Below are 23,105 nucleotides of genomic sequence, written 5' to 3'. Positions count from 1 at the left end.
GCAGCCGTGTCTGGGGCAGAATCCTGTCACCATTTTGTACCAACAACACTTACAAAGGTGAGGGAAAAGAAATAAAAATCTATCTGTCCTGTTTAGTGAGCTCCAAGTAGGAGAATCATTACTCACACTACAACTTTGGCTAAAGTTCCACTGCTCTTCTCTAACTGTTACTTTTACCAAAGTGCCAGAGCAGGTTGAAGATTAGTATGAGATGACACTCCTGGTCCACGTACAGAATAAATGGATGCAAGATAAAGATGCATAAAGCATGTATTGTAATAAAAAAAAACAAATCCAGTTCTCCCTTTTCACTGACCTTTTTTCATTGGTGCTTTGATTTGCATGATTTTCTTCACTATGTACCTCAGGAATGCCACCAGCTAGCACCAAGAGAATGGCTTGCTGAGTACACAGGGACAGCTTTCTGGTGGCTTCTGGTTTAACCATAGCTGCAGTCATTGTTGACATCATTTCTCCCAACCCCTGCCCAGCAAAGCGCCAATTCAGACCAGCTGAACTGCAGCCAACTTCAAACATTCCTCCCTCTTCCCTGGTAACTCTGCGTGCTGGGAGTGCTAGCAGTTCAGGGATCACAGGATGACTCAAGCTGGTAGGAACCTCAAGAAGTCTCTAGTCTGACCTGTTCCACTGCTTGGCTGTCCTCAGGGTAAAAAAAAGCTTTTCCTTATATCCCATGCAAATCTCATTTCAGTTCATGCTCGTTATTTCTGATTCTTCCACTATGCCTCACCCTGAAGAGCCTGGCTCTGTCTCTTTGAAAACCTCCCCATCTCTATTGGAAGGCTGCTGTTAGGTTCCCCTGAAGATGCCTCATCTCCAGGCTGGTCAAATGCAGCTCCCCCAGCCTCTCCTCACTGGCCAAGTACTCCAACCCCTGACAATCTTGGGGGACTCCACTGAACTCAACCCAGTTTACAGATGTCTTTCTTGTATTGGGGTCCCAAAACTGGATGAAGTATCTAGATGTGGTCTGATGAGGGCTGAGCCAAGGGTATAATCACTTCAGACTACTGGCTCCAATCCTGTCAGTACAGCCTGGGATGCTGGTGCCCTTCCTTGCTGCCAGGGCACACTGCAGGCTTATGCCCTGCTTCACTGAGCAACAGGACCCCGCACCCTTTTCTACAGCGCTGTGGCCCAGGCAGCCAGAGCCCAGCCTGCTGTGCTGCAGCATCGTTCTTCTTTCCCAAGTTCAGGACTTTGCGTTTGCCCTTGCTGAACTTTGTAACATTTCTGTCAGCACATTCCTCCAGCCTGACCAAGTTCTCCTTAACGGCAATCCTACAGTATGCTTTAAGAAAATTCAGAATAAAGACATCCATCAGCAATTTTGGCACAGATGCAGAGATTTCAGTACTGTGACCAAAACTGAACTGCCTGCAGAGCTTCAGATGCAGAATCCCTTCAGTATTTCACAGCTTGAGAATGTGGTTTCCTTTGGCAGCCCACAGACACCACCACTGAAACCGGTCTCCAACCTAAACAGTCTACTGGCTGAAGTCCATCTCATTCTCATGTCTCTTTAGCCCATCCCTATAGTGGCTTTACTTGGATGACATTTACTTTAGTCCCATTGTGTTTACTGTTGCCATCTATTTGCTGAGTGTCATCACTGGTGATAATAAAAATGATAGAGGAAGAGCTGAAAGTCACTTTCTTCTTTGGCCTGTCCCCTGCTTTCTGAGACATAACTATTGGTCGTATTGGTTTGTCATTCCCCGTTGCTGGTGTCTCCTTCATGGTCCTCTGGAATCTCATCAGGCGAAAGCACAGGAGTTGCAAGAGGCATCGTCGAAACTGCAAGAGGGAATAAATAGAATGAAGTTACAACTTCCTAAGCATTCACTATCATGTACAATCCAGTGAAGTCAGCAGTAAAGTAAATGACTCAAAATAACATTTCTGCATATCTCCACCTTGTTATGAGTTAGTTTCAGTGCTGTAATAAACACGGTGGCTTTTTAGTGGGTACTTTTTTTCCCCCTCCACCAAAGAGCTGAATAGGATCGCCTAGCCAGTAGAGGGCACTGAAATGCAATTTAATATTTTACTGGCAGCAAGATCTGCAATCGACAATCTGCAAACAAGAGGACTAGGCTCCGAAATGTGTTATAGGTATTGTTCCCATCTTTGAGTATTCAAAAAAAATCACACATTTGATCTAGCAGGGAAAGAATATTCTCAGAAACACTTCACAGGAGCATGTAGAGGGAAGGAACAAAGGGAGGAAAGGGATACTTAAAAGGAAAACTTCACTTTCTAACTCAAGGGTCTGGAATTTTAACAAAAGCATTGAATGTCACAGATAGAAAATAAAATTTCAAAAGGTTGGTAACACAGAACTAAAATGTTCCCATTGAATATGGAAGGAACAGAAGTCTTTCAGCTGATTAGAAGCCATTTATGATACAGGGAGTCTGTTCTACCTTGTGATTAAATAATGCAAAGTATTCAGTGAAAGCTCACATCAGTATACAGAATGACAAGTCCACTAGTAGTGCTGTTTTAAATGCTCCAATTATGGTCTCCCCTTCACAAAGTAAAGCATTTAGGTATGGGGGTTAAAGGATGCACTCATTCAGTGGTTCATGTCTGCACCTGTCTAAAGCTCGGATATGATCCTTTGGGGAAATTCTCTGGTTTTACAGGAAAAAAGTGGGCAGCTTCCTCTTCTTTTAATAACCCATAGCAAGACATGCCTGGAATGTATGAAGAGGACTTAAAAAACCTAAACAAACAAACAGACCCCCCCCCAACAACAAATGGGGCAGGGGAGGAAACAACCCACCTTTTCTCTGAAAAGGGAGCAGGACATGTTTCTCAACAGCCTTCCATTTAGCTGTGTTCAGGATTATTCTGTATTATCCTGCATGGCCAATGACTTTGCTTTTCCAGCTATTACGCAAGAAGCTCTCCGACATGCCAGTTTGGAACAAGGTTTTATTGTAGGAAATTAATCCTACTCTGACACAGGGGAGGCAATGGGTCCTGTTGGGAAGGGGACCTAGAAAGTTACAAGATGATAGAGAAAGGTAACCTGGTGCTATGTGAAAACACAAGAGAACAGTCATGTGGAGGCCTTGAAGACTGGAGAGACAATGTGGTACCTCTGAGTAGCATGGAAGTGAGAAGGCACAAGCATGTCAGAACAGGTCAGATAGAGAAAGGATATTATAGAAAACAACTGGTTTTAGGATTCCTTCTGAGGGCAAAATAACCCAGAAGATGAGCAAAAAAATTATTGTGTTGGTCTTAATCTACAATTTGAGGTGAGTGAGAAGCACTTCACAATGCATCTCCAATAAGTGTGTTCAGCTGATTTGTTTTATCCTGTCTATGACTTTACTGACATTGTGTCTGGTATCAGTTTGATTTGCTTCTGGGTATCAGAACCTACTAAATATTTTTCAGGTTAAACTACTCAGTTTATAAACTTTTATATACTTACTATGTTAAAAAAAAAAAAAAATCACTCTGTTGAAACATACTCTTTTTGATACTCTTTTTGAACATGATTCTTGTTAGCTCCCCATACCCAGGCCAGCTCTGATATCGTGCAGCTGTGTAACCTTGAATCAGCCTGCTGTGAAATGAGCTGTGGGGGAAGAGCTGTGAGATGCCACGTTGGGGGCCTCCTGCCTTTACACAGGAACAACATTTAAACTTACCCTTGCCCTGCACTGCAGCCTTTGCCTGGCTGCCCATCTGGCTGGTCAGACCCACTAACCTGGCTGCCTTGTCCCTGCAGACTGCTGGCTGGCCCAGGCTGCTGCCTGGCAATTGCAAACCAGTGTAGGAAATCACAGAAAATTCCATCTCTATAATAAGGTAATGAAAACCCAGGGAAATCCTTCCAGCAATCATTTGTATTTCTTTACCCTTTGTCAAGTGATTCTATTAAACTCCAGATATCTTTAACTCTATACAACCTTGGTTTTGGAAGTTGACAACATGCATGTTACGCTTAATGTTCAGGGTTATAGTGACGCTATTTTAATGTCTAAATAAATTCACCAACACCGCTTAACTGCATTCAGTGTTTATCTTCATAATACTGATGATATTCAGAAAGATGTATAGTTTTCTAGTTTCCGCATATTTGACATACCACTAATAACTCCAAATACTTCCATTCTCTCTTTGCTCTGTAAAGCACTGAAATGAGCTGGTTGCCACCATTAAATCAGCATCTACTTTTCATAATGAGGACTACAGAAGTAGAGAAAAATAAAAACTTGTTTTTCTCGTAGGTAAGTATATCTTCTTTACAGTATATAATTTATCTCCAAAAAGCATTTCACTGGCATCCACATGAGAGTCTGGCTTTGAATACAACAAAGCTCTGAGAAATATTACTGGTGTAACATATTTCCACCAAAATCACCAATTTATCAAGACTGAAATAATGCAAGACTGTGACAATTTTTGTACAAATGTTCACTTAAAAAACTTAATGGAAATGTTTTAAGAATACAGTGTTTCATTGTCCTACTTTAAAATTAATTTTTTCATATTGTACACTTAGAAATTTTTAAATTCATAACAAATTACAACTTTTTGTTGCCACTTGAGATTAAACAAAATTTTAATATGTCTCTTTTTCAAATTTTTCTTCCAGGTGCCAACTGAATAGATAGCTACTTTTGCTTGCAATGTTCTTTGTTTTTCATGGCTGAGCTCCTGAGAAGTAACATATCAGGAACATGTGTTCCCGAAGCTTTTCTAGGCTTAAGCAGAACTGGAATATAGACAACTGTTTCGCTCCCTGGTATTTTAACATTATTGAATCATCTTACTGACATATTTGCTTAGCAAAGCCCTGTCTAAAATCCTAAACAGGCTGTCACTCATTTTTTTGAGAGCATACTTATTTGAAATAGTATGCCGAGTTGTTCAATCCTTGTGCTACCATAATGGAAAAAGTCAGAGGCAACTTTTCTTCCTAAAAAACAAACACCAGATATTCTGAATTTTGTCTGATGGAGTTCTGTTGTGGTAAGGGAGTGATTTAGATGAAGTTTTCTAGTTGTAATTCATTTCATAGGTAAATTGACAGAACTAGACACTTAAATTTTGACACTGCTTCCCCTCCCTTTCATGCAAGTGCTCATGTGTGAATTCAGACATTTAAAATCTAATTTCTGATAGGGTAGTACTTTAAGTACCATCAGGGATTTTAATTCTACTAGATCTTTACCATTTACCCCAGCTGTTCAAATAAAAAAAAAAATCTAGGCTTTACATATTAAAGTAAATCAGATCTAACCTTTACAACTGTGGCACAGGCTACTATTATTCAAATAAGAAAATCTTTAATGTACCTACCTTTCTACTCATGAAGATATAGATGACTGGATTATAAGCAGTGCTTGACTTGGCAAAGAAAGATGGGATGATAGCTACTGTTGGAGTTACAAGGTTGCTATAGCCATATGTTACCAGGAGGGAGACCACTGCATAGGGCATCCAACAAATAAGGAATGTGGAGATCATTAAGAAACACATTTTAGCCACCTTCTTTTCATATTTTAGAAGTTTGATCACTTGAACAGTCTGGAAATCTTCCACACAGTGAAGCTGTAGAAGAAAGAGATAAAACAATAAAGTAAAATAGTTCTATGTTTTACTTGAAACTGAATAGTTCCAAATTTATTTATAAATAACTAATTCACCAATTCAGTTTTAGGCACAGACACTATACACCTTATCTTGTGAACCATAATTCTTCTGGAAGTTTGCATGATGCTTCACAAACTTTTCCTGCTTATATTATCTGTAAAAATACGATCTGAGGAGAAATAGAATAGTAAATCTACTGGAAAACAACGAATCCAGTGATGTAATAAAACATGCTGCACTTACAAGTATTTTAGAAAACCAACTTTCCCTCATCCACTGGCATAAGCAAGTTCAGTTCACATTTAGTGGTCCTTTGTCTGACTAGTTAGACAATCCTGCAGATTTGTCTCATCAATATTTAGAGAGAAGAAAATTTCATTAATAGATTTCTGTACTGCTCTGCCACTTAGTTTGTTATCCTGAAATTATGAAAATTCTATTTAAAGCAGAATATTAGGCAACAGCTTCCCAGTGTCATCTGAGTGAGTCATAAAATGAGGAAAAGATGGGATATGTACGTGAGTGTTCTCCGTAACAGTTATCAGTTTTGCCAGTATTGTTGACCACAAACTTGAACGGGCCAGACTAGTTACCCACAGAATACGAAACATTAACACTTTCTGCCACTAAAGATCTGAATTAAAATGGGTTTGCCTTAACATGGAAAACTCGTTTAACAGGGCTTAATCTCCACTTGGAAGAGTTTTACAGGGTTATCTCCAAGAGTTGCAAAGAGGAGAGAGGAAGTTCCTTAATCAGGAGCACTGCAAACAGAGTCTTCTTTTCCCCCTGTTTCAAGGGAGGACCTGATCTGGATTAGTGAGCATGAGCAGCTCCCTAACCTGCCTCCCAGCAAAACTACACAACAAATAGATCTTGGTAGCTCCAGGTTGGTTCTCCTTCAGCCTTACATCCTTTCTAATGGTCCCTGATGTGGATGAACATTAAACATTCAAAAGTTTGATTAGGAAGTGAGAGTGCAAATTTAGGCTCTGATCCAAGCTTAATATACAGCATCAGCAATTTTCACTGAAAATATTACATTAAGAGAAGTCTTTTATTTGAATCAACTTACCATTCTTACTGCATATAGAATATGGCCATAGCAATAGGCCATGATCCCAACAGGTGCTACTAGACAGCTGAGGAAAAAAAGGAGCACAAAGGAGGCATCATTGGGGTCTTTTGACTTCCAGTCTACTGAACAACCTAATCCATGAATTTCCAGTGTGTATCTGTTCCAGCCCAAAAGAGGTGCTCCAGTCCAGGCTAATGAATAGAGCCAGATATATGTGATAGCCCGCCAAGACCAAGAGAAGTCAATCACTTTTGCATGGACTACTCGAATGTAGCGTTCATAGGCAAGAACAGTGAGAGTCATAATTGAAACAATTCCTGTAAGAAAAATAAAAGAAAAACAATGAAATCATTCACAAACATTGCAAATTGGATGAAAGTCCTCTTGATAAATGTTTCCTTTGCTAGCAGGTTAACTCAAAATTAGCTAGCTCATATTCTGAATCTAACACCAATAAGCTTTTTGGGTGACACCCCTCTACTCACTAACTCAAACAGGATCACTAACTTCAGAACTACTCAGAGTAAGGTGCTAGAATCTGACCCATGATGTATGATGGCCAAGAAGTAGGACAAGGGGGGGGGGGGGGAGAAACCAAGCTAATATTTTTTCCTAAACATTATTTCATTAAGCAAGAGATTGTGCTACAAGGGGGCTTTTTTTGTTGGCAATTGTTGTGGGTTTTTTGGTTGTTTGCGGTTTGATGGGGGGTGTTAATTTTTTTTTTTTTTTAAGAAAAGGCTGCTATATAAAAATTATATAATTAGCAATAGCAAAATGTGTTAGAAACCTAGGGAATTCAGAGTTGAGACTGAAGTCAAAGAAAGCCTTCAACAACTGAAAGCATAGCAATGCACCTTTAATGTGAACAAAATGACTATGAGAATTCCAGCTTCTTTTGAGATTTCCCGTAAGTCTTTGCGTTCCACAGAACATTTAGGGAAGCAGAGTATTACATTGCTGAAGGAGTCCCATCTGGAAGACGTTGGGTTATATTGAGTGGCCTCTCCTGTCTTGCTGCTATCATAAAAACATCATAGTCTTCATTTCAATTATTTTTGTACTCTCTTCCTTTTCTGTCCACCTCAACCCCACTACACATTTATTAATGTGTGACAGAAACCACAGATTATTTTCAGCTCTCAGCATTACCCTATCTAGACACTTTTATAATTTGATGAAGTCAAGGCAATTCTTTCTTGATTAGAATATAAGGATTTCTGTTTCAATGGTCTGTGAAATCTAATGATCAAGAACCAATCTGCTCATCATGCATGTGTCAATCACCTGAAATCTGTTACAATTCAGTCAAACTCGTATACACAGCCTCTTAAACAACACAAAAGGGTGTATTTCACAGTACTCTGAGGTTATACGAGTACCTGTCTCTAAATTTGTGTACATTTTATCTAATAAGAAGCACAGGTATTTTGTCATGCATACACAGTGTTTCATTTCTTCAAGTACGTTCATACTTGGCATAACATGCATTTATACAGCTGTGAGAAGGTTAAACACGCAGATTTCACTGCCAAAAAGAGAATAACCATTATATCCAGCAGAATCATTCAAAGGATATCACAGATATCTGATCTCACTTTTAAAAAAGGATAAGCATTCAAGGAAGACAACAACAGCATGCTCAATCGCCAGCAACATGGAGTTTAGGAAGGCAACTGAGAATAACAAAATCCAGAAAAACACATAGACTCTGTGTCAAAGCATTCATCAGCAAAACCAGCATATTATTAACTGAGTATCTCACAGAAGGATGTGCTTTAAGATTTCTCTAAGAAAGTTACTTTATCCTGCAAGTTTTAGAGGATCCCTTTTTATAGGTGATGAGTTTAGAGAGCTTTCTTGATTAACAGAGAGGATTTCCCACTCTGAAGGAAAACATGCCACATTCTTGTCATAGCTCTCTGAAATGCAACCATGAACTTTTCTTTTTTTCCCCCCCAAACATGCATTTTTTTCCAGTGTTATATTTAAACCTTCATCACAAAGAACTAGGTATTGCTGGACATGCAGAAGGCAAGGCAGACTACTTTCACAGTTAGTTTTGTGGGTTTTATTCTTGTATAAGTCATTGCTATAGGAATTTTGTTTCTATGGCTTGAAAGAGAAATTAGACTAGCAAATGTGGACCAGAGGGTTTCCACAACACTTAAGGTTTCGTTGGTTGGGGTTTTTTTAAATGAAGTTGATAGGAAGTCCTTCCTGTCCTTTTTAAGGACCTAACATGCTGAAAATAGATTGAAGAATGTAGATCTAAACAAGATCTTAACAGGAAAATAATTACAGAATTATATAGGTACTATTGTACACTTATACTAGCTCAGGTAAATGCTTTATACAATGAAATGGAGTCTACTTACTGAACACAAGGTAAAGACAAGAAATTCACCTGCCATTTCTCTATGCCCAAAGACTAGGAATTACAAAATTTTACCTGATGGTTATTAAAATCATCCACAGACATGTTTATGGAGGAAATTTACATCATTCAACTGTAGGCTCAGTTTGCTTACATAGTGCACTGAGGCTTTGTTTGTGATCAGTGGATAGAAAGAACAGCTCCTCAGGATGATTAGTCAAAATTCCTCAATTAACCCCTTGCTCCTTACCACCTTCCTTCTCTCCCACTAGAAGCTCAGGGAAACCAGATGGATAAATAAGGTACCTACAATGGTATTCAATGACTAACATCCCTGTGTACTCTTGATATTTCCCATCAGTTTTTATACATGAGAACTGAATTCTGGCCATGACAAAGTAATCGAAAGCACACACGCTTGGTTGAAAGTACAGGTGTTCAGGAGCAATAATTTACTGAGTCCTTGACATTTTCAAGGAAGTCATTGGAAGCTCAATATCTCTAGAACTTTGTACTTACACATAGATCTTTGAACAGTTTTAGCTCAAGCCCCTTCCAGTCTGAAACCAGTGCTCTTTAAATGGATACTTGAGTTTTCTACCCAAACCATAAAAGGGAGCTTGATTAGCCTGTTGGGCAGCATGTACTGAAATGCAAATCTCTGTTCTGTTGGTATTCAGGAAGTGTGTGGTAGCTTGTAGGCATGAGGCAAGAAACGCAGGTCACAGCATGTTACAGTAAATTCTTCTCTGATGCAGGATCTCTACTGTAACAAGGTCATAGCTGTAAGAGCAGAGGTTGAAGTAGTTAACCACAAAAATAGAAATTTGAAACAAAATGTCCCTGCAGGATAATACAAAATGCAGGGAATTTTGTCCCAAAAAGCCCCTCATGTGCTGTGGAGCCATGGCTGCCTGTGTATTTGTGGTAGATGTCATGCAGAACTACTTACAAGAACAGGAATACCGAGACCTGCCCTAAGGAGAGGAGTTTTAAAAGGTGTATTAGAAACATAAATTCCATAACGGGGCGGGGAGACACATTAATTCTGGTGGAGGATGCTGTAGATAATGCTATTAGAGAGTTATTTCGGTTTTGTTCTTGTTACTTCTGCAGTGGGCTACCTGACAGAGGAATTCATAAGAAAACAAGATTTCTGTGTCCCCAACAGGTAGAAGCTACCTTGCTAGTGTGCATCATATCTAAGTAAACATGTTTTTAAATGGCCAGATAAGCACCTTTTAACTCTCAAATGAGGGATTACCAATAAACTACTTTTACCGAATGAGCTAAATTGAACGACAAACAGCATCTCTCAGCATTCAGACGTTTTTTTCAATAGGACTTCAGTACTGGCAAGGGCAAGACTAGAACAGAAAACAATTTCAATTTTTGCCCCCCCTGTTATGCATCTTTTCTATTCTGCATCAATATGCAACCAAAGCACATTTGATATTTCTAACAAAAACTTTGAGAAAGAAGCAGCACAGATTAGCGTGTATAACTAGAACTCATGGATAGACCACTGAAGTATGAACTGACTTCCATTATCTGTGAATGATCTGCAGCAACAACTAGAAACCTTATATGTTATTTGAGTTTCCCAACTATAGGGAATTTCAGCTATTCTGTGTGCACACTTTGTGGCAACAAATTCCATTATGAAGCTGCAAAGCCATAAAACCAGAAAATGCCCAAGGGTCTTGTACAACTCTAAGGAGCGAGAGCTGGAATATGTGGCCTGCCAACTCCACACTTAATGATAAGAACTAATAACACTCACAGCAGCAAAAGTCTTGGAAAAAAGTCTGTTCAAACTCAACGTGCCACAGTCAGTGTGCAACATGCATTTTGATAGTCTGCAGGTTTTTTTTCATATGCTAATAGCACTGTCAAGTTCCAACCAAATTTCTGCAAAAGACAAAATAATAAAAGTATCTAATGAGTTACTTTTATCTTATTTGGGTAATTACCTGTACCTCCTCTGCACTGATCCCAAAGATGGAAAAATTCTTCTCAAATGAGGAAATTATAATTAAATAAGAAGTAGGGAAGGGAGAATTTATACATTTTTGGTAGGTGAAATTAATTCAGCTGCAGATTAGCTCTGATGTCAAGGGATGGTTTCAAGCAGCAGTTGCGATATGTTCAACATCCTAGAGAGTACTGCTGGAACTTTACAGCTCTTGGTTATGATTAATGAAAGAGTTACATTTCCTTCTGAGATTTAGTTACTTTTTTCCTCATGGTAATCAAGGATTCTATTAAATCCACTCTATTAACCTATTAATGCCAATTACAAGATAGAAAAAAGAAAAAAAGACATCTAAAGATGCATCTACAGAGTAATTGTTAAACCTACAGCTAAAGTCATAGTTTTCACGAAGTAAGCCAGAGCTTTTCACAAGGGTTATCTGGATGTATAGTTCACAGGGTTCAGGAAGAAGTCATTCATTTTGAAGTCACCCACAAATGGATTTAAGGGCTCATTTTTTAAAGATCCTGCTTCTAATAAATTCCTGTCCCTAGCAGACTTATCTGCAGAGGTCTAGAAGTCAGTTTTTAATCAGATTTTCCATCTTTAAAGAAAATAGTTTTTGAAAGAAAACAGTTTTTGAATCAAGAGCAAATAAGCTTGTAATGTACATGCTTATCAGTTTGCCCTTGAAACCAAAGCTGTTATACCAAAATAATTTCCATAAAAGCTAATCCTCTAGATTGATGTGTTTTGTTCTGCAAGGAAGAGCAATGAAGCTGGTGAAGGCTCTAGAGCACAAGTCTTATGAGGAGCGGCTGAGGGAGCTGGGGTTGTTTAGCCTGGAGAAGAGGAGGCTGAGGGGAGACCTTATTGCTCTCTACAACTACCTGAAAGGAGGTTGTAGCGAGGTGCGGGTCGGTCTCTTCTCCCTAGTAACAAGTGATAGGACAAGAGGAAACAGCCTCAAGCTGCGCCAGGGGAAGTTTAGGTTGGATATTAGGAAAAACTTCTTCACTGAAAGGGCAGTCAGGCACTGGAACAGGCTGCCCAGGGAAGTGGTTGAGTCTCCATCCCTGGAGGTATTTAAAAGACGGGTAGACGTGGTGCTCGAGGACATGGTTTAGTGGTGGACTTGGCAGTGATAGGTTAACGGTTGGAATTGATGATCTTGAGGGTCTTTTCCAACCTTGAGATTCTATGATCACGAGTAGAAGCATAAAACTAGTTTCAGATACGCAGTTAAAACTTGAAATAAGTACAGAAAAATCCACCTTTGCATCATAGTTTCATTAGATGTAGTGTGTATTTGCTTGTTGTCCACATTTTTCCCAGCAAGTGTCAATGATGCTATAGAGAAGGCTGAGTGAAGTTTATTATGGTTCACTGCAAAGAGTTCACGAGGGAATCCTGAAGTCTTCATGCAAGCAAAATTCATATTAAACACTAATGAAGCCTCTGTACATAAGGACTTCATCCATTATTCACTTTGGATTTTAACCTAAAATTTTCAGATTTATTTCATTCTAGAGATCTTCGTTTTCTATATTATGCTCCACTTCAGCGTCTTTTAATCATCTTTCCACTGTTAGTGATTTCTTCTTTTGAAACATTGTTTTATCATAATGTTTATCTTGCATCCTAACGGGTCACTCTTTATGGCCAGTTCACAGTTCCATATCTTTGCCCAATATTAACACTAAATCCTTATATCAGGAAGGATGGAGGGAATGGTAAGATGATGACAGTTAAGGGACTTAAGTGCAGGATTGCATACAAAGCAATGAAAAGCACTGGCTATTTGTGGTTTGGATAAACATATTAAATTCATCTCAATAAGACGTGCATCTGAAATATGATGCTGAACTGGTTGAACCACCTGTTAACAGTCCATTTGCTGGAGGTGATGGGATATCTATGCTGGGCATTAAAGATCCTCTGCTTTTTATGTGGTCATTAAGCCTTCTTGGCATAACCTATATTTAAAAACAATTATGGATAACATACACCTGTAGCTACCTTGATTTTCAAACACTATGCAAGCCTCCATAAAGATCTTAATTTAGTTTGGATGACAGATTCATTTTTAAATTAGAGGAAAAAATGGTCTTGCTTGCTATACCCTACTTTCGTCTACTCATCGAACTTCTAGGGAAATTTGAGCAGTAATGGTACATATTAATTTATCTTCTTCCAGTCATAGTTGCATATTCAGATCAAAAATTACAAAGAAACTTGAAAGTTTGTTTCTACTGTAAAAATAAATACATGTTGCTAACCTCAGTTAGTTAATTCATGTTAAAACAGAAGTAAAACCAAGGTTTTAATTTGTACTAGCAACTGGAATTCTACACTATAGACAAGAGTTGAAAACAACTTGCTAACAAGAGTGAAAAACATAACCTTCTTGTTATGGATTTCGCGCAGCAAAATACAGCTGTTTCTCCCCCTCTCCCCCATATGGATTAATTCTTAACATTGATTTCTCAGTGTTGACTAACTGTGGTATCAAGCTTCAAAACAATCCCAGAACTTTTAACACTAAAGAACAGGTGTAAACGTTCTTTAACTACTCATATGCTAAATAAAGCACAGAGGCTGGTAAGCATGTACCTGGTGACACTGTAGTAACTATCCTTAGTATTGATGGTATCATGCTATGAAATTAAGCAATTTATGAGATTCCATATCCTGTGAGGTTGAAGCTCTCTGAGGAAGGGGAAGAGGGAGAAGATGGTGGTTGCATGTTGTCCTCAATGTTATCTCATGATGAATGGTTGCATACATCTGATATTGAGCTTTATGCTGGCTAAGTCAGCAGACTTCACAGATTCTCTTTCATATGAGATACTCTAGTATGGATCATCTCTTTGCAATGCTAGGTCCTGGGTATTTCACATGTTAAGCAGATGGAATATCCTTCAGGTATGTAATGTTTGGCCTGATGCCACAACTCCCCCACAGCACTGAGCTGGCACTTTCTGCATGGTGCCATACCCTTGTGGGGCAGCAGGAGCTGACTCTCAAAATTTTTAGCTGATACAACAGGGAAAGAAAGGAACCCTACACATGGCATTACCTAAAGTAAACATACACACACAGAAAAAAAATCTCACATAAGTAGAACGTCTGTCACTTTCTCAAAGAGTCTCTGAAGTCTGTTTTCAAAGGCATTCCTGTCATATCTCCCCACTTACCTAAGCCTGGCTTGTCCTCTATATTTCTCCATCTTCGCTATTTCTTTTTCAATCCTGCTGCCTATGAACACCTTCTTTCATATCACACATTTTAGTGGGAAAGGATGGGAATACACGGCAGTAGCAAGTACAACCACTTATTTTCTTCTTTGTGTGCTCAGAAATCAAACTGAAAGGCAAGTCTATGACCACAAAGGATCTCAAGTCACAGCTACCACTAAAGAAGTGAGAATACAGGTTTCATTATCCTTGGACAAATGGGCTGAAACATCTAATACATATGCTGATTGAGATATGTCTGTCATTACTTCTACATGCCTCTTTCTGGTGCCAGTTTTTCAATAAATTTGTCTATTACAGCCCCTATGAAGCAATCATGAATCTTCGGTTTCAAGCAATTTTAAGGTACAGAGGACTCCATCTTCTCCCTCCCATCCCCACCAATCAAAATACATTGATTTTTGGGTCACTTTTGGTTGGCTGGTAAACAGCAGGTTATAATGTCCATGGTAACTACAGAACATAACAGTGTTACTTGATTTAAGCCAACTCTTGGCAGAGATTTGCCAAAAGCACACAGATGCAAGGCTGCTTGTGCTCTCCCCACAGAAATGCAGTGCTTTGCATAATGCCATACACTTTGGTGGCAGTTCTCACCTGGAAGAACCTCACCTTTTTTGTCTGTATTCACATCATCCATGTTCTTGCACTGCTTCCGACTACCTTATATGTTTTTTATGCATGTGGACGGCTCCATTCATCTCCCATGTACAATTGACTTTTTGTGGCCTAGCACAGAGGAAAGCACTGAATTTTACTTCCTCCACACCCCCCAAGCAGCTTTTCTGGAAATGATTTATATTTCATTCTGAGTGAGCTGCATATTTTGATATGATGAAATATGTGCCGATTAAAAAAGTGTGTTACAGAAAGCCATTGCGGCTATTGTTTGGATATTATCCCCCTGAAACGAGAACCTGCACTTTTCTTCAAGCAAGGGAGAGGCAAATATGGGAATTCATTACTTTTACTCCCTTCAAAAAAATATGCATTTCAAAACAACTTTAGTTTTTACCTGAAACAAATTTTATTATGCTTAAAGCTTCTTGAGATACTTGAGATTTATGTATTTTGATTCAAGATTAAGGCCCAATTCTGAGGGTTGATTTACTTTAATAGCAAATCAGTCTTTCTAACTTTCTGAAAGACTTGACTGCTCAACGTTTACAAATAATGCTTGTCTGATCTGTAGTTTTTCATCTCAGAGAATACTCCTACCCATGAGTACTGATTATAAACAGTCTTTGTGTTGAGGAACTACAGATGCTAGTTTTAGCTCCAATTAAATCTGGCCAATTACGCTAGCATGAATGGGGTCATTCTCATTTAAACTGCATAGGTCAAAAGTAGCAAAAGTGTCTTCTTGTTTAAGCCAGTAGCATGCAATTCCTACGTTGCAGCTCTTCTCCAGTAGCCAGCCACTCAGAATCAGAGAGAAATGATAAGCTATTTCTTGTTGTTTGGGTTTTTTTGAAATAATATTCTTATTTTTGCCTCTCTCTTATTATTTTCCTAGTGAAATACTACATTTGGTGTTGGTTTGATTATGTCTCGTGATATTCTTTTTCTTCTGTACTCTGGGTTTTCCAGGAGTCATTTTAGTCTTGACACATCATGAAATACTTCAAGCTGCAGTATTGATCATCAGGGAGAAGAATGCAAACCACATCTGCAGTGTGTTGTCCCATACTATGTGTGTATTCTGCCTTTATAATCCCCAATTAGAACAAAATAATGCAGTGCCCCTCAGAACAAAAGTGTTAGTTTCAAATAGTTCCAACAACCACAATTGCTTCAGCCCTCTCCATGCAAAATAAAACTTAACTTGCATTGCTTGCTACACTGCACCACTCCCTGCAAACTTGGCTTGTAATTTGGACGGAGGGGGTATCAGATACATATTCCTGAAGACTGTGCATCTCTACAGAGCAACTACAGCATGATGTAGCAAATTACATTCAACTCTGAGACAGATCAAGACTTCTGTTGAAGGGCATATTATTTTCCATATCAATTAATCCTTGACCTATATGCAAGTGCTGAATTACTATTTTGCATACCTAATCAGAGGGGAAAGCCACTCTTCTGCAATCCCTCCTCACCTCCTTCACATTTGAAAAGGTAAACAGCAGCAATTGAGTAGAAGCAACTTCTTGTCCATGGCAAGACACTGCACTCTGTAGTTTTGCATTACTTAATACATACCTATTTGAATTCAGCGATTAGATGTTATAATATGTTTTAGGTGACAGCTATGTATCACTTCTAATCTTTCAACAAATTTTAGCATCCACAATCAAATCTAGGTAGATGAAAATCTTTCTCCTAGACACAACAGACTTCAAGTATGTTTTATATACACTTCTCCTATAAAACTACAGTGGAATTAATCACCTCTTCCATGTTCAGTCCTGCAAGTGATTAATTCACCTAAAAATTGCTAAAGCTGAAAGCATGCTGACTGAGTCTCCAGCTGTCTGTAACACAAGATCCTAAAACCGTCTGACGAGTAACCATAGAAAACGCTTTTAGTGAGATTAAATCAGTGCATATAACCTACATTGGTAATGCAAGAGGGTAGCACAGGGCATCATTCTTCCAGTGTGCAGAGAAGAGCCTTAGATGAAGTAGCTAATAATTATATACAGATAAATGTTTTTGTTTTGTTTTAAAATAGGCTGTAACTGAAGCGACGTCCACAGGACATTCTTGGGCAATTAATCCTTACCTCAGTATTGAAGGGGGATGCAAATAGGGAGGGGAGCAATCAGCTTGCCTTAAAACAAATACATAACATAACCTTTCATAATTGTATCCTTTCTTTCTCAGCAAAGAGATTCTCCCTCAGTTGTACACTCTGCTGCTTTTCACAGGAAAGTACAGTCTGTAAAACTGCTTACCAATTTTCCCGTCCTCCAGTTCACATTACTGGAACAGAATATGCACCTGGATCTCAACATTTGCTTGGTAGCTCATCAAAATCTAGCTGCTCTATACCAATGGTGACTTGTCCAGAAGGCTCCTATTACTTTCTATTAATCTGACATTAAAAGCTGGCAGTGTCATTTTTACCCTTACAAGAACAGCTTACAGTTAGGAAAGACAGAGGTCTCTAATCACACTTTACTAATGCTTGCCTTTCAATCACAAACAGATAAGGTTTAATAATATAACACCTACTCCAGAGTACACCTTTACTATGTAATCTTCTGTCAAGAGATGGCCTCAGATACACAATTTTGGTTCCTTTTCCTCAAGATGATTCCTGTTATCAATCAGTTTTTTCCACTCCTTTCTTCCCTTGCTCAATTAAACATATCAGAAAGTGTTAGAACAACACTACTGGCAGATGGTTTAGTTGCCATTACTTGTAGCTGAAGTGATATATGCTTGACAGGTACGTATGTACGTTCCACATGATCAGACTAGCTTAATTCTGAACCCTCAGGGCCTAATCTCATGTACAGAAGGCATTAAAGCCAACATCCACTGCCTGTGGATGGGCAGGATACAAACTTCTCTTGTGCATATCAAGTACTGCAACAGTCACTGTCATTTAAAAAAAAAAAATCTTGTTTGTCTGTTCGTGAAAAGCCAGCCAATGCCCATCAAGATTATTATGCCCTGAGCCTGTATTCTACAAACAAATTCTTGCTTCAGGTAAGAGGATATCCATGTCCGTTAGCGAAGACATTTGGGTATGTTTAGCTGCCAGGTGGCTTCTCTAGCAATTATACCCAAAAACCTATGCTCTCAGTGGTAGACAGTAAACCTCCCAGGTATGAGTGGTACTACTAAATCGGATAAAGGGATTACGCAGATCTCTACTACTTGCAACTTGGTTGACTACTGACAGGGAAAAAGTTACAAGCTTTTATATAAGGAGAGGGTGGCAGGCTCAGTAGTACCAGTATCGAGCTGACTGCACATCTACATGGAAAGGTAACCGTCACGGTTTAAATACATCACTTAATTGAAGTAGCTGTCATATTCCATCAGGATACACCACCTGTTAAAAAATAAATACTGGAACTCAGTATAACTAAATTAAATGGGGATTACTGTCTAAGACGGACAAGCACATCATCAAAGCTTAGACTAAGACTTGTCAGTTAGTCATCTGAGCTATGTTGTTTTCCCCACACTAGTATATGGAGCGCTGAGAATGGCTTTGTAGTGGTAAAGAGAAGCTCTTTTCATGGCCTCTGTTGAAGACATACATACCTAAACTGTATCTTGACTTCAGAATCTAGTAAGTAAAAGAAAATTGGGATTGTTACTTGTGTGACAAGGACAGATGTTCAGCAGTCAAAATAATCAGTTTTGCACTCTAGCAAGCAAACCTCTGCACATTCTAAAGGCTCAATGAAAAGCTTTCAAGACCCAGAAAAAATAGCCAGCAGTAGCACAAACAGCAAGTATGAGCTGTACAACACAAGAAGCAGATATTACTACGCGGGCTTGCCTAATGATACAGTTATGATAATGAAAAAACAGACTACTGTAAGGAACACAAAAAATAGCCATTTATCCCTAGACAGACAATCTGTAGTTCTGTTGCCGCCTTCTCAACCGACAGCTTTCAGAACATAGAAGTGTGCTTACAGTGTCTAAGTTCTGGACCTCATGTGCCTCCAAACTGCTAGACTGGCTGATAAAATGAGAAGCACTTTTACATAGGAAATTTTCAGATTCTCCAACCCAAAATTCCTAGGAGAAGTGTAGAGAGGGCTCTTTTTTTTTTTTTTTTTTGGGGGGGGGGGGATGTCGTCATGATTACATAACAAATATTTCTGAAAATGCAGATGCTACCAGTTTATTTTAAGCACACATTCCACCCGTGTATTTAATCGTATTGACATTCTTAAGAGGAAAACAGAAATACTTTGATCTTGGCTTTCAAAAGAGTATGAACAAAACCTCGTAACAACACATGTGACAATTTAAAATAAAGCTGCATGATCATGATTCTGAAAGTGATTCTTGATTATTAACTACAGTAATTTGAAAAATCTGATTTTCAAAATTTGTTGAGAATTAACTCCGAATTTAAAGCAAAAATCATATTTTTTTTTAAAAAAGCAGCTTTAATCATGTGTCCCAAACTTGTTTATGGTCAGGACAACCTCTCATTTATAGGTCAACAAATGCAGAAGACAGCTTACACTAAGTATTGGGGCTTAGAGGCTGTTCTTCCAAGAAAAAAAAAAAAAAAAAAATTACATAAGGATTCTCTTATTTGAACTTAAAATTGAACAGCCGTTGGACCTGAAGGGCTGGTACAGAAAGCTCACATCGGAATGTCCAAGTTCATACTCAAGAATGTAATGACATATCTTTAAACAAACAGGTTTTGGTTGTCTAATGTAAAATGAGCTGGGCTGGGTCCAATCCAGCAAATACAACAGTAACCTCACAGTATCTGTTATGATTTAATAGACTCTACATCCATGGTACCAGAACTACCCTCACTTTATTCTAGAAATGTCTTTATTAGGTCACTCTGGTTTAGTGAGCAATTGAAAACTGCAAAGTTGTAACTACTCCACTTAGTTAATGAGGATCTCACTTTTTAAAAGTTGCCAATTTTGTATATCTTCTGATCAATGAATGTACTTTTTATTCCCAAAGTTCAGGGGGGCAGGCAGGGGAAGAAATGTTACACTTTGAAGAATCACTGCTAAGTAATACGCATACAAGACTTCATTACATCACCTTCCCCACCACCACCACCCCAAGATAATAGCTGACTTGGGGTTTTATACACACTAGAGAAGTGTCTTTATAAATATAATACCTGGTTACTCTGAATGAAATCTGTGATCAGTATCTTCACCACCACCAGGAAAGAAAAAAAAAAGATGAAAAAATATCAAAAAACCTTCAAATCACTGCTCTCTTCATGGACGTATTACAAAATGAAAATAGAAGCTGTGGTGGCAATAGTCCAGATGGAAAACAAAGTGTGATGCTACCTGCAGGGCATAATTCTTTTTTTTCCCCTCAGTATTGACATGCCCCTGCTATCCTACTCAATTATGTGGGGAACCACTTATCTTCACAAACACAAAAGAACAATCTTTCTGTTTCCAGCCGAGAATATGAAAACAATACTATATACAAAAGGAAAGCTTAAGATTAGATATAACCTTATTTGGTTAGTGTCAAATTATAATAGTCAAGTTAAATACTTTCTATTACTTTACATAGCAGCTGAACAAAAGTATTCAGGAATATTCAATGCCTGAATTTACAAGTTGTGCATTTACTCTCTACTTCTATATAACAGACTACACACAAACACACACTTTTCTAATACATCATTGAAAAAAATCCTTCCTACTGAAACACACTACGAAAGAGGAAAATAATATGATCAAGCACAGGAAGATGTAATTTTGCAAGCTAGTGATGCTAGCTGAACCACTCTGTAGATAAGGCCCATGAATTTGCCTACCTTTCCTTATGAACAAGTTTATTTAATAAAGGCATGCAGGAAAGCATCAACACTGAATACATTTATAGCGACAAATTATGTAGCACACCTCAAAAGAATAGAAATGAAAAAAAAAATTACATGTGATCAAGCATTTTGCTTGCCAGTTTATGGCTCATTGTTCCTATTTGTTCCATCTTTGGAAGATGGTAAGAGATGATTATAGTCTGTTTTTTATACTACCTGTACTACTCATCCTATTTTTTGACCCCATAAGCAAAATGCCTTCATCAAAAATAGTAAGTATAATACATAAAACTAACTATTCTTCACTTCTCCTGTGCAAGCTTAGTGTTCAGCTGCCCAGCAGAACCTGGTTGACAGACCCTTGAGTTTCTCAAGTGTTTGAACCAGCTAAGTGATATGGACAGCCTTATTTTAGCTGTGTTCTTTAGTACTTTGCCTGATAACACTAGGAAACAAGTGTCTGAGAGCTGTGCACTGCAGAAATCATGCAATACCAAACCATGCACAAATGTCTAACTACATCCTGCATCCACTACAGCTTCCAAGACACAAGATTCTTATTGTACTATGCAGCAGCAGTCAAATCAATCATGAGGAACCACGCACCCTCATCCCAGCAGCCCACCAAAGGCATACTGTAGCACCATGTGAAACAAAGATTTAGGCAGGAAAGGTGCAAAGCTTACGAGAGACTTCAATTTGACTTATTAAAGCAAATTTCCAGCGCACACACGCTGTGCATGCGTGTGTGCAGTGATCCATCTCCAATTTATACACCTCTGCCAGAAAAGAGAATCTGATGTGAGCTTTAAGTTTGGTTACTGATTAGCCAAACACTTACTTTCCCCATTAGAAACACAATCCTGTTCTTTTACAGCATCCTTTGTCAGTAAAAGCAAAGCTATATTTCTTCTAACAGACTGCACGTACATAGCTGGACTGCATCCTATTTGTTTGCAGACTTCTGTAAAGGTTAGGTATGAATTTCAAGAAAACAGTAAAGAGCTTACAGCTTTTAGAAATAGAAATAATATTCCAATTCTGCAGCATTAAAAATACCGTTTCACTAGAATCAGTGGTTTCCCAAACACCACCTGTGACACCGTTATGACTGAAAGATAGTACTTGAATGCCACATACGGCTAAAGAAACTCAAGGCATTGCCACAGGCCGGGTAGCTCTATAGACAGACAGGCCCGGGCACGGGGAGGCTGCAGCCCTCGGGGCGGGGGGCACTGCCACAGGGCGCGGCCAGGTTTCCACCTCTTCCACCGAGGCGGGACGCCGCTGACCCTACAGCCAGGGCCGTACCTGCCTCTCACCCACGGACCGCAGCGCTTCCCCGTATAAAACACAATCTTTTATGCTCATGAAGCCTGCGCGGCACTCGGTCAACTCGGAGACCCCCTTTAACAAGACTGCTGTCTGTTTCCATAAGTTTCCCGTCACGCCGGTAAGTGCGGGAGGCCGAGAAACAGATTCCCGACGAATTTACTGTTTGCTCCGGATCGTTTTGCTCAGCACTGTCGACTTTCTTACCAGAACTCTGCCGTGCGGCACCGCCGGGAGGGGGACCCCGGGCCCTGCGAGCCGCCGCACCGGCTCCCCCTCGCCCGCCGCACCGGTTCCCCCGGCGGGGAAAGGGCCTCCTCCCGCCCCGCCAGGGAGGGCGGGCGGCGGTAACCGAAATGCGACGAAGCGCCGATCAAGGGAAGAAACTCCCGGGAGGACGCTGCGAGGGACGCGGCGGTCGCTTGAGGGAGGGCAGGAGACGACGGTTGGGGCAGGGGTGCGTGACCGCTGGGGACAGGTGGGGAGGGGGGACCGGGCGCGGGAGCCCCGAGGAGGAGCGGGCGAGGAGGGCGACGGCAGCCGAGAGGAGGGACCCGGCGGGACAGGGAGGGGACGTGAGGCGACCGTGGCCCCGTCACCCACCGAAGAGGCTGTTGCTGAAGCCGTCCCAGACGCAGCCGGCGGCGTCCCACACCCAGCGGCTCCTCAGGCAGGACATGAAGGTAAGGCTGACGCCGAAGACGGACACCAGCAGGTCGCTGAGGCTGATGTTGACGAGGAAGAGGTTGGTGGGCGTGCGGAGCCGCTTGAACTTGTAGTAGAGCACCAGCACCAGCAAGTTGTTGCACAAGCCCAGCATGCCGATGGTGGCGACGAGCAGCGCCAGCAGCTCGTAGGTGCCGGCGCTGAAGAGGGGCCGCTCGCCCGGCACCTCCTGCTCCGCCGCCGCGGGCTCCGGGCGGCTCGTCGTGCCCGTGCTGTTCCCCGAGTGCATGGCTCATAGCCTGCCGGGGCCCGGCCGG

The 23,105-nt window shown here is 40.1% G+C and overlaps 1 protein-coding gene across 1 annotated transcript; it reads right to left on the bottom strand.

The window, feature by feature from the left end:
• Window positions 1-1,554: 1,554 nt before the first annotated feature.
• Window positions 1,555-23,077, bottom strand: OPN3 (opsin 3; the record flags this gene model as incomplete). The annotated part of the gene is made up of 4 exons (XM_082305672.1): window positions 1,555-1,818; window positions 5,347-5,598; window positions 6,716-7,035; window positions 22,726-23,077. The coding sequence occupies 4 exons, from the start codon at window positions 23,075-23,077 to the stop codon at window positions 1,555-1,557; spliced, it is 1,188 nt and encodes a 395-aa protein (XP_082161798.1).
• Window positions 23,078-23,105: the final 28 nt, after the last annotated feature.

This window comes from Platalea leucorodia (assembly GCF_965183815.1).
Source record: "Platalea leucorodia genome assembly, chromosome: 3".
Taxonomy (NCBI): Eukaryota; Metazoa; Chordata; class Aves; order Pelecaniformes; family Threskiornithidae; genus Platalea; species Platalea leucorodia.
The sequence above is the reverse complement of the archived record's forward strand: the minus strand, read 5'-3'. Positions and strand labels throughout refer to the sequence as shown.